Source organism: Idiotropiscis lumnitzeri, chromosome 12 (assembly GCF_059441095.1).
Source record: "Idiotropiscis lumnitzeri isolate Australia: NSW breed Sydney's pygmy pipehorse chromosome 12, RoL_Ilum_1.0, whole genome shotgun sequence".
NCBI lineage: Eukaryota > Metazoa > Chordata > Actinopteri > Syngnathiformes > Syngnathidae > Idiotropiscis > Idiotropiscis lumnitzeri.
Genome location: NC_142402.1, coordinates 17,934,195 through 17,946,878, shown reverse-complemented (window position 1 = coordinate 17,946,878; position 12,684 = coordinate 17,934,195). Strand labels below are relative to the sequence as shown.

The 12,684-nt window shown below is 43.3% G+C and overlaps 2 protein-coding genes across 2 annotated transcripts; one reads left to right on the top strand and one right to left on the bottom strand.

Annotated features, from left to right (window-relative positions):
• Positions 1 to 908: 908 nt before the first annotated feature.
• On the bottom strand, positions 909 to 2,920 carry mgst3a (microsomal glutathione S-transferase 3a). Its single transcript, XM_088312154.1, has 6 exons — positions 2,757 to 2,920; positions 2,048 to 2,173; positions 1,830 to 1,903; positions 1,555 to 1,612; positions 1,387 to 1,459; positions 909 to 1,296 (listed from the first exon to the last, which is right to left on the bottom strand). Exons 2-6 carry the CDS (start codon positions 2,162 to 2,164, stop codon positions 1,157 to 1,159), a joined length of 462 nt encoding a protein of 153 aa, XP_088168280.1. The 5' UTR covers positions 2,165 to 2,173; positions 2,757 to 2,920; the 3' UTR covers positions 909 to 1,156.
• A 1,541-nt stretch (positions 2,921 to 4,461) lies between these two features.
• Positions 4,462 to 10,912, top strand: LOC148326309 (leucine-rich repeat-containing protein 52-like). Its single transcript, XM_088312152.1, has 2 exons — positions 4,462 to 5,436; positions 9,490 to 10,912. The coding sequence occupies exons 1-2, from the start codon at positions 4,794 to 4,796 to the stop codon at positions 9,813 to 9,815; spliced, it is 969 nt and encodes a 322-aa protein (XP_088168278.1). The 5' UTR covers positions 4,462 to 4,793; the 3' UTR covers positions 9,816 to 10,912.
• The last annotated feature ends 1,772 nt before the right edge of the window (positions 10,913 to 12,684 follow it).

Sequence of the window (12,684 nt, the reverse complement as noted above, 5' to 3'; positions counted from 1 at the left end):
GAATCGGCAGTGTGACTAAACAAGTGGCTGCCTTTTTGTCTTTGTTGAATGCGTGCGCGCGCGTGTGTGTCTACATAAGATCCCACCCATGTGCCTCCTCCCCCCCCCGGGATATTTTTAGCCCAGATCACGTCCAGTCACGTATCACGTAACGGAAACAAGCTCCGGTCACAACAGAAGCGAAAATGCAACCCGATGCACTTTAAAATGGCTTTCTGCAAAGGGATGCGATGAAATCGGCTTTTCGATTTGGAGTGATGTTGGTTTTTTTCCTTACCGGTTCATCACAGGTTGGAGGTGGGAGTCCTCTCACCGCTGTGTACGCGTGCGTGGGTGAGCGTGTCTGTGATGATCATAATTATGTCTTGAAAGGATCCGATGATCTCACAATTGGATGGCTTATGACCATTATTTCCCTATTTTATCCAGTCTAAACATTTTTTCCTTTTTCTTTTATTTTTTTAAGTTCGAAATAAAAAAAAACTCAAACGTCCGTTCCTGCATCGAGCACACACGAGGATTACTCTGCTGCCCTCTGTTGGTTCATTCGAAAAGTGCACCATATTTCCCAAGGCTTCAATTTACTTGAATAAATCTCACGGCTGCACATCGCTAAACAAAATATTGAAATAATATTGTCTTAATTGATTCACAAATTTGATTGAAATAATGTTATCATTGTCATCCGTCAAAAAAGGGAGTGGTTCTTTTGTCTGTGAGCTGTTGGTTTGGAGTAACAAACTCACCTGTCAAGATATGCCATGTGGACTTTGACCATTAACGAAATGCAAAAAAAAAAAAAAAAAAAATTCTTTCCCTCCAACAAATCCAATACATTAATGTAAAAAAATAAAAACTAATAACGAGGCACTTGCACTCATGGAAAAAAACATGCTCATGACAATGAATGAAACCATGTGTTGCATTTATTGAGAAAAAAAAAAAAAAAAAGGAAATATAGTATGGGAGTGCCAATAGTAGGCCACACCCTATCTGCAATTCCACGTGAGGACACGCTAGACACGGCGAACAAGTCAGGTCACTTGTGGTGAATTTCATGTTTCTGACTGCAAAACACACGTGAGAAATATGGCAAAGGTGAACTTGTCTGTCTAAATGTATACATTTGCATAGCCACTCCCATCCTGCGGGTCTCTTAACATTTCTTCATGTCGCACCAAGACCCCAAACACGGCCGCGTCCAGCCAATCAAGTGGTGTCCGAAGCTGGCGGTGGTCAGAATCATCCCGAGCAGCGCCACGTTCCCGAAAGCTCCCCGCATTCTTTTTTGAGGATCTGATTGAGATTTTTTTTTTTTTTTTAAATCAATGACCCAAGTGCCGCTGAATTGAAAAAAAAAAATCATTTCATTAAACACCATCTCACCTCCTGTTGAATAGCCATGCGCGTAAACCTCGCGGCTTATGATCCACACAGCTCCCAGTCCGCTGGTGAGACGCTGGAAGCAGACGCACACCAAATTATAGTTTGTCTGACAGCAACACGTGTTTGGAACAAGGTGTGTTACTTGTCAAGTGATAGAGATCAACTCACAGGACAATGCAAGCCACCGACAACCAGACAGAAAAGGAAGGCGGGGTACACCTCCAGACTGCTCCACGTTTTGATGAAGACAACAAAAAAAAAAAGAAAAAAAACATTGTTTTCACACATCTAAATATACAAATTTGTGTCACTTGCAAACCCAAACTGAGGTAAAAAATATATCTCAATTCAATTCGATTTTTACTGTACCTATTTTAAAAAAAATACCAATTTTTACCTCCTGCAAGCTAGAAAAGCATGTCCCGTCATTTTTTTGCACTCACGTGTTTTGGTGTGCACGCTGCACACAGTTGAAAATGTTGCCCTCTTCGCTGTCATCACTGTACATCTTCGGGTACTGGAAAAACAAGACATACTTTGTGCGTTTGTGTCGTGTTCATAACGTGTAAACACACTAAAAGGAGTTTCCAGGCACGCCGCAGCTTGTCTAAAGATTATTTTTTCCACCACAAGACGTCAACCGTCTTGACGTTCAGCTCACCGGCACGTTGTACTTCTTGCGAGCTTTGCCAACTTGAACTGCCAAGTGTCCCACCATGATTATACTGGCAACACCTGTAAGCACGACATAGCCGTACTCCTTGGACAAAACAACCATCTTGACAACCTGAGAGGGAGAGGAAAAAAACTTTTGGTAGAATCAAGGACAAATGTTTGTAATTGTAAGATTGCCATGCAGTAGTTAGGTGAATTGTTTTTTTTTGGTTTTGCGTGATGCAATCATCTGCAGTATTACTCATCGATACATAGTCCCGAATAGTAGTCCGCGGTTTACCATAAAAATAGCCCGTGACTCTAATTTGGGCAGACTGTCTATCACTAAGCAACACTAAAGCAGCAGCGAAGTTGGGAAAATATTTGTGAGAAAACAACGTAATGCCGTAAATATGAAACAAACGACGCAAAAAGTATATCCCTACGGTCGTAAACTCGAAGACGACTCGTATAGCGATATAAAATGACTTCGGCTACTTCAATCCTATCCTCCCACTGCATTCAAATATTTTTGCATAAAATCGGAAAGATTGCCCCTTTTTTGTCCAAAAAGACGTGAACGCAACACAAGAGAACGAACATGTCCTTAAAAAAAAAAAGGTCAAACGAGGACACGCAGCGCCATTACACCGTAAACACAACAGAAAACGGAAACTTGGATACTTATGCTGATTATAAATGACAAAAGCATTTACCTTGGAGATAAAACACGGCGATAAGTGCAGACGTTGCGAATACAAAATACACACGCAGCACACGAATCAAGTTGGTCGGACTTTCTTCCGCATGCGTTAGTGATGACGTAACACGTGCAAGCGATGGGCGTGGCCGACAATTTCCTGAGCTGTAGCACAACACACGCTGTACATTATAATTCTTTGATTGCCTGCCATAATTATTACCGGCTGAATATGTAACCTGACTACCCAAATCGGGTGAACTTACATTTATGTATATCTGTATATTTATATTTTAAAAAATAAATTTATTTAGGGGGCTTGGGACTATTTCAAGAAGCTGAAGCCCGCCTGAAATAGGTGCGAGGAAGGCACTGCGATGAAATAATTAATCCGTTTATTGTATCCGATGTTTTCCAGTCCTGTGCTGGTGCTGCAATGAGTGCTTCCATGATGCTACTACAAGCATTGGCCACTAGATGTCCCCATAACGTCACTGAACAGTTGACGCCAAACAACTGCGTTTGCGTCAATTTACTCGACTGTTCCATGTCCATAAGACCAAACTGGTCAGCACTCCTTCACTTCCTGTCGGTGCATGGATGAAAGTGAAAAAGTAAAGCATGCTCTGCGTACACAAGCTTTGAGGTTTTCTGAGGGTCTTTCAGCAGCACATCTGTCTCCCCTCTTCCTCATCACCACCCCACCCCTCCTCCTTCACAATGTTGAGTCTGATTCAGCACTTGAACACCTACACATGGAACCAAGAATAGATTCAGACTGGGTGAGGAGAACAAGTGAGACCACCCTGTCCCATCCCATATCCCATCATCTGCTTGCAAGCCACGTATGCTCACTTTGGATTGGTGAAAGTGCAGCCAGGAGCTAAATGTCAGGAAAGATTATTTTTGGAGTCAATATTTAACACCCAATGGAAGTCTTGTCTATTTGGGAGGGAAAATGTGAACATCACCAAAGATCAGAGCATGTTGACCAGACTAGGCTCCTTAAGGTCCTGTTGAAGTGAAAATTACATTTGACACAATGCAGAAAAAAGAGTATTCTACCAAGCCTACCAAATATCAATGAAATATTTTTTGTCACGTATTGTAAATAAGATTATGTGATTTTATTTCCATATTTGACTTTTTCTATTATTTGTTTCTCGTCCATATCCGGTTCCCCTCTATATGTGATGTGACCATGTGAACGCGAATGGAAAAAAATGTAGCCCATCTTTTATTTAAGATGCCCATCCATGCTGGAGATAAACAAAGATGCATAATATAGTAAATAAATTCTGTAGTTTAATTTGGGGACCAATTAAAAGACATTGTCCTTCTATTCTTATCCGTGTTTAATTTCACCAGCAATTGTGGCTCAAAGCACGTGTGAGGCTCTTGTTTTTTTTGTTTTTTTTTAGGTCGGTCATGTGACGCTGCCTCGTATTTCGTCACACACCTGAGGCAACAGCACTCAAACACACACGCACCCACAATCATGCATGTTTCATGATCAATCAACGTGAGCATCTGGCACACACATGCGCGCGCGCCACGCACGCGGGGAAGCCTGCACGGAGCAAATAGGTCATGCGAGCAAGCACATGCAAAAGCATTGGATTACACGGAATATTTTGGTTGCTTCAACCCCCCCCCCCCCTTCTCACTGGAGTTTGGCTTTGGGAAGGCGAGAGAATGCCACATGCCAAACATGAGAAGTGACCGCGCACAGCACCAGCAGAGCAGCACCATAACACGTCGTGAGCGCGCTCAGTGGGAGCGCGAAGGAAACCCAGTCCCGTCATAAATCCACGAGGTATGACAACCAGCGTGAGCTCATCGGATGCGCGCTGGATCGGGATCAGAACCAGCTGACAGGATGAGCTGAAACATTACGCGCAAGAGAAGCGCCAAGGGCGACAGTCTCCACTGACCTCTGTGGAAAAAAAAAAATCCTCGCGCTATTACGACGCGTCTGCGGGAGGTCCATGAAGAATGTAAGCGCGCGTGCAGGGTCGCTCCGAGCGGGCTGGATGAAGCCCTCGGCGGTGTCATGCGTCTTGCCCCGCAGCCAAGCGCGCTCGTGATCGTCGTTGCGCTCCTGATTTGCGCGGGGGCGATCGCGTCCCCGCTGCTGTCGCCGGGCTGCCCCGACCAGTGCGTGTGTGACGAGCAGCTGGTGGTCCAATGCGCCGGGCAGCACCTGAGCAGCTTCCCCGAGGACCTTCCACTGGCCACAAGACAGCTCATCATCTCCAACAACTTGATCGCGGAGCTGCCGCCACTCGCGCTCAACTACCTCTCGGATCTCGTCTACCTGGACTGCAGCAACAATTCCTTAACGGAGATCTCCCAGTCCACATTTGGGAATCTCAGGAAGTTGGCCTACCTTGACCTCTCCTTCAACATCCTCACCCGGATCGAGGACAGAACCTTCGCCCCCCTGGACAGTTTGATCATGCTGAGGATGACGGATAACCCGTTCCTGTTTGAGATCCACCAGGACGCCTTTGCGGAAAACCTGGCCCTTCAGGTGCTCGACGTGAGCCGGAACAACTTGACGGGGCTGAACATCAGCTCCCTCATCTCACTGCCCGCCTTGCGCTCGGTGGGCCTCAGTGGCAACCCGTGGAGCTGTGAGTGCGGCAGCGAGGAGCTCTGTCTGTGGGTCCACTTGGAGAGCTTCAAATTTCAAGGTGACACTCGCTATATATATATATATATAAATATATATATATATATATAGGTGTGATCGTTTTTACCCTTCTCACGTACTGTAACTAAATATGGTGACCAAAGCGTTTGAAGTGCATTAACACAAACACAAATGCCACACTGAAGTCGACCTGCTAAACATACCGACCACGTCTAAAAAAACCCGTCAAGTGAGTTCAAGACATTCCACGAAATCATCAATTCTATTTGCATCGATTACGATAATTGCAAATATTGGACGCTCGTGCTATCGCGATTTATCGATCCATTGCACAAAATGATGAGTGCAGTGCTTGTATGGTTTGAATCGTTGACCTGCGTTGCATTAACCCTGAGAATGAAAACTTGTCAAGTAAAGTAAACACCAGTCCCAGTCCCTCTTTGAAAAATTATTTGACAAAACCAAGCAGATCAGAAACGTAGTGCCTCGCCCAGAATTGAAAAACAAACAATTGAATATAAATTAAGAAAAAAATATATCGTCAGTAAATCTGCCTGAGGCCTCACAATAGTGGTGACCCACTAAAAACTGACATGGGAGTAAATCATTTTTGAGTAGTTTGTCCGCAACGTTTGACTTCACAATCACAACAGAACCGTCATACTGGATCCGACGGCGTGCGCGTGCTCAATGTTTTTTATTTGCTTGTGCAACGGCGTCCGTTTACCCGCCACAAACAAGTCCACCGCGTGCAGCTTGCTGAGCTCTGCGACGTCACTGCAAAAGAGATGCAGGTGCTGCAAGTGGAGCATGATGACTTGGTTTCAGAAAAACAGGAGGCCGGATAAAAGCAGGTGCCCGGGCAGGGAGGCCACGTGAGCGTCGCAATTGTGCTCATTAATTCGTGTTTGCAGGCTGCGTTACCAAGAATCAATGTTCCGTCTCTTAATCGATGCGTGTTCGGTTCAGCTGATTCGCTTTTGCGTCACATCATGATACTTGATTAGTTTTGTCATCAAATTCGTCTTATTTGACTGGGCTGAGCGATGTTTTTTTTTCTCCCTCAGTATTATGATTTATTACGTGATTATTTTTTTCAATGTCCTCGTCCCATTTTTACAAACACGATAATCAATATCAGGTTTTTTATACATAAATGTTTTGGTCATTGAGAAACCAATTCATATAAAAAAAAACTGGTTATTTATCGACAAAGTTAAACTTCAATAGGAGTTTTCGCTATAACTGATTTGATAGACTTTGAAAAATAGCGAACCAGGTAAACCCGGAGGAGGAGAAGTTCTGGTCACCAATTTTTTTTTTTTGTTCTTTTTTTTTTTTTTTTTAGTTCTGGTCACAAATTGTTTTTATTTTATATTTTTTTAGTTCTGGTCACAATTTTTTTTAATTTTATTTTATTTTTTCTTCGTTCTGGTCACAATTTTTTAAATTTTATTTAATTTTTTAGTTCTGGTCACAATTTTTTTTATTTTTTTTGTGCTGGTCACAAATAGTTTTTTTCTTTTTAGTTCTCGTCACAAATTGTTTTGTTTTTTTCGTTTTTGTTTTTTAATTTTGTTCATAAATGAATCTCCTGCGACAGAGTGAAGGCACCATACCAGAACCGCAAAGTAGCAAGGGAACACTGCACAAATAAACGAATTAAATAAAAAAAAAAAAAAAAAAATGAAGCACCAAAAATTGCAGCCTTCGCAATTTGATAATTACACCCCATTGCATCGCGATGTCGATTTGAACTCGATTAATTGTCATCCGTACGATTTGAAACTACTGTGCATGTGCGACTGTGTGAAAGGGCAGACGCTATTTTTAGTGAGCAAAGAAGCCAGTCATAATTCTGAGAGCGGCGTTATCATGCAGATGCCGCGCTCACGCTAAAAAGGCATCCGCTGCTTCTCTCTCTCTCCCACACATGCTTACTCGTATCCAAACCAAACCCCGCAGCTTAGGCCAAGTCCAAAAAGGGAGTCCTGAAAGATCTGCCCAATTTCCATGCAGCTCACTGCCTTTTGTCTCACTTCATTTGGACTCGAGTCTCCGACCGTGAACGCTGCCAGCAAGGAAGGAGAACGACGCCTCTTTATTTCTATTTTGTCTCTCAAAGCAGCTTTCGAAAGATCATTTCCTGGGGGGGGCTTGTTCGGAGAGACACCTGCGTTGCGAGCGCCGCGGCTCTTGTGATGTCGCACCTGGGTGACGCAACACGACTGGCCTGTCTCTTCGATTTAGGAGGCGCGGGAGAGAAGGAAAGCTCGAGGAAGGAACCAACAGATTCTCCTCTGTGTCGTCCTCCTTGGTTAGATTAGCAGCTCCCTCAGCTGTTACGTAAGGGGGGGGGGGGGCGTCTCGAAATAGAGCCGAGCGAGGATGGGGGAAGCAGAAAGGGAAAGCCCTCACGTTTTGATGCCGGTTTTTTTTTTTTGTGTGTGTGTGGAGGGGATGATGGTATACAGCCAGGAGGGTTTCCTTTTTCACTGTCAAACACGTTTGCGGATGTGGAAAAATTGTGCAAGGAAGGACAGATGTGGATGATAGGAAGGCGTTATGATGAGGGAATGGGCCTGCTTGGTTCAAGCAGCAATGAGGCGACCTATCCACCCGACTGGGCGTTGGATGATCACGAAAGCTAGCTTCTCCTGAAAGGTCCGTCTTACTGTCACCAACTAGTGATCTGATTGGCTATTGCAGTGCTGCTCAATTATTTTCTGTGACGCCCCGCCTAGCAAGGAGAAAACAATTAGCGCCCCCCCCCACCACCCGTTCGCCGCCACGACGACAAATTCTAGCATTTTTGTTGCAAAACAAACCTACACCGTTAGAGTTAATACGGACTGCGCACAATGGGCAATGAGAGCGCCACTGCCCACTACTGGAGTGGATGTGCAATTACACCAAGTTTACATGCGCCCCCCACCCCCCCAGCATAAAAAAAAATCCATTAATAAGTATTATTGTATGTTTTTCCCATTTCATGCCGAATGAAAGAAAAAAAATAAGCATTAAGGATTATTTTCTCAAAAAGAGGCTTCTCTTCTGAGGCGCTGCCGATGCAAACAGACGTTCGTAAAATTGACTGTCAAGCTTTTGAAAAAATTGAAAACCGAGGAATTTGACTTTGATGAGCAGCTAGCTTTCTGCAAGCTCTCACTTCAAGTTTTCCCCCTTACTTTTCTGCTTTGGAGAAGCCTGTGGTGAGGAAAGAGGATTTGAATAATTCAACCTGAGTGTGTTTTCATTCTTGGTAATTGAATGCCGCATGAAGATAGTGTTACATGGGGACCGTGTTTGGCTTCCTGTTAGGACGACGGCACCCGTGCTAAGCACGTGTCGCCGCTGCACACGATCGAACATGTTCCGTGCAAAACAATACGTAAGCCTTTGAATTATTTATCGAGCTCTTCGCTTGAACTTGAAAGCCTCCGGGATTGCTATTTATGGTTCACCAGAACATTTTCCGCCAAAGTAATATTTCTTTGCTCGGAGATCGTTGCGAGTGTTCAAAATCAAACTGTGCTGAAAGTCACGTTGATGCTGCGTGGCAACTGTAGTCAACTGTAGTCTTCAGGTCTTTGTATACATTAATACATTAATGAACTCATTTAGTGCCAATGACGGCTAAAGTCGTCAAATATTATTTTTTTTTACTCGGCTGGTAGTGAATGTGTTAATGGAGAGAATGACATCCATCCATTAGATCAGGTGTGGGTAAGCAACGGCCCGGAGGCCACATGTGGCCCGTTAAATGTTTTAATCCGGCCCGCCGAACTTGAAAAAAATGTAATGAATAAACCGGTTTATTTTCAAAATAGTGTGGCTTTTCAAAGATTGTTTTAATGCTTTTAATCACTTTCATTTCAAATTAAATGTATTTTTTTTTCTCCGATGAGGTGAGGTGACCAAAACACTCCATCCATCTGCTCCTGGTCCGGCCCCTCTGTCAAATTTTAGAACCCATTGTGGCCCGCCAATCAAGTTTGCCCACCCCTGCATTCGATGTTTTATGTTCTTGTCATGTTCCACCTCATCTACTGCAATTCTGCTGTCTGATGCATTTTTATCGCGTGTGTAACAGATGAAGGCCAGACCGTGTGCGGTTCTCCAGACGACCTGCGGGGCCGTCGTCTGGGCGAAGTGGGCATCGAACTACGGACGTTGTGCCACCACACTTTAGGCTCCTGGGACTATGTTTTCTTCGTCATCATAGGCTTTGTCATCTTCGCCGCCGGCACCGTGTTGGCTTGGGTCATGGGGGTCATCATGGTGCTGTACGAGCGCTACATCAAGAAGCAAGATGAGCAGCTGGAACTGGACGAGGAAGACGGAGCGGCCGCCGAGTCGGGGCGGAGCGCGCGGGCCAGGAGTGAAAATGAGAACGCTTTGTTAAAACACACTGTTTAGGAGGTCCGCTTCACCTTTTTGGATTCTCACAGTGCCTCCCGTCTGCTTCCGGGACGATGCGGATGTCCTTCGGCGTGGAACTCGCGAAATGGACACAGCAGTGCCCGTTTATGAAAAAGCATTATTTATTTATGTGCGGTTGGATTGGGTCAAGTGGTCAGTCAAGATAACTGTGAGGACGGTGGGCCCTATTTTTGTCGACAGACTCACGTGCGCTTGGCAAGTCTAAATTAGCATGTTTAAGAATTTGAATCTGAATCCCCGCAAGCCGGTATGACCGTAAACGAGTGTTGAAGACAGCAATCTCTTTTCTTTTTTTTTTCCATTTATTTATTTATTTTTTTTTTAAATTTTTTAAATTTTTATTTTTTTTTTTTCAGGATGGAGCAAATAGCTATTGTTCGGCCTACTAGTTAATGACCCTTCTAGTACTTCTCCTCAGTACCTAACAGTAATGGGTAAACGAAGCTTCAAATCTGCTTCATGAACTAGTTGTAGTATTTTTGGACTCCTGTAGAGGGCGCTCTCTGTTCTACATTGGCCTGAAAGCTCACTGACTTACCATTTTTTAAAACACTTTATTCAAACCAACAGTGCCATCTAGAGGACTCAAAAATACAACAACTGATTCATGAAGCAAATTTGAAACTTCATTTTCTCATCACTACCTAACAGTGATTAAGTGGCACTGTTAAATAGCAGCTTGATCTTTACGGACCCACTAGAAAGCTATTTGAAAAATAAGCGCAATGATTAAGTTACATCGTGACTTTGTGGCGGCAAGGTTCTCCGGTTTCAGCTCACTGCTGTCAGACTTTCTGGCGCTCACTGAACAAACAAAGCAACATTCAACATATGCACTTTTTATTCAAGTGTTTTTCATGAGCAAGTGGCTGTGAAGATTGTGTTTTTCTTTTTCTTTTTTTTTTTTTATGTAGGTGACGGGAGAAACTCAGGAATGAACACGTGTCAGCTCTTTCTCATGCGCAAGAATATTTACTGTAACTGGACGGAAACAAGGAGGTCATGTTTTGTTGTAATTTTGGCTTGAGTCCACCTTCATTCACATAAAATGCACTTCACTGCTTTTTTTTCTTAAATAAATATGTACATGCAATTGTTGGTCTTTATTTTGTGAAGACAAATTTATTTTTGCATCGCTCTTGGATTAATTTCGCATACTTTAGTGTAAAAGAACCCCCCCCCCCCCATAAATTTCCCGGCCTGTGGCTCTTTCTGCTTCCGCACAATCGTGCGGCTCTACCGAAGTCAAGGCGCAATAGTCGCCACGTCGGCAGCTGACGGGAGATGTGACATCAAGTATGAGCGTCTCTAACGCGCCGTAATAGGCCATCTCATCGACTTCACGCACACACTCACCAAATAGGAAGAAAATCCTTCTCATGGAGGAGCAAAATGACTTACAAATTTAGACATGGGGGGGATGAGGAAGTGGGAGCCTGCATTCCGGTTGCAAAAAAATAAATAAATAAAAAGAACTAAGTCACTTATAATCACTGCTGCAACGACATGACAGCATGAAATTAGCATGAGCCCAAGTTACATAAAATGCTTAGGCAGAAACTGGCAAACATGCCAACTGTGTATGATGAGGCCTTCTGGATTCAACTTAAAAGTATTTACTTTAGTCACACTAAAGCCGCAGTTTGTTTCTATTTTTATTGTTATATAATACAGTCGCATCAGTTTTTAGCACTTGTTCCAGTGGCGGGTGGTGAGTTCAAGCTATGGGCCTCTGAGAGATTTAAGTAACCTAATCTCTTAAAAAAAAAAAAAAAAAACATTAGGTTGAAAAATAATCTACAAAAATGCTAAAATGGTGTTAAAGAAAAGACAGAGGCCTTTTACAAATTTGAACATCATTCCGAAAGCAAGGAACACAGTTAGCTTAAGTTAGCTTTAGCTTCCAATACATCATCTCCAAATAACTCCCAAACACAACAGTGCAGTTCGCAATCTGTTATTTTTCAAACTAAAAATGTGAAACAAAATACATAATTCTCACCAGAGATTCCGATGCAGAAACAGAAGACCTACTTTCTTTGATCCCGCCTGGCTGCGCAAGCTAGCTCTAGCGCTCCGAGAGATTGCTCTTAAAGTGCTCCAAAAATCCATTTAAGTTCCAACGAGCCAGCCAGGAAACGGTGTTGGTTGACCTGGACTTAAAAAGTCACATTTTTCTTAAAAAGGTCACCTTGAAAATGTATTTTTAATCGTCCTTGCCTGAACCACTTGTCCAACCAGAAATGTTTAGCTGAACAAATCAGATGATGGAAAATTAGAGACGTCACTAAAATCTAAAAAGAAAAAAATATATAAAATAAAAAAAATATATTAAAAAAATAATTATATATATATATATACTATATGTATATATATAAACCCTTTATTTAAACCAAGAGGACTAAAAAATACAACAACTGGTTCATGAAGCAAATTTGAAGCTTCATTTTCTTATCACTTGCGTTTGGGCCAGCGGAGAAGGCCTGTATATTGATTTCGCTCTTGCGCTGTATTTTGCAGTGCCGGTTATGAGTAGCTGTCCTCTGGCTGATGATTGACGGACAAACAGGAAGTGCTGATGCTGCTGCTGATTCATTGCCATATCCGCACACAAGCCTGCCGGCTCGGTGCCCCGGCCCAAAGTCATTTCAAAGGATTTTGGATGCGTCCGTCTGTGCACTGGGAAATATACAATATGTTCGCTGCGCAGCAACAATGGCAAGAATGGGCATCGGTTTGTGCCCAGACAGGTTCGCATGTACTGTAATGCCGATCCAACAGAGGCATCTGCACGAGCGAGATAATGAAAATCTGTAAGCTGCAATTCGATGGGACCAGGACAGAC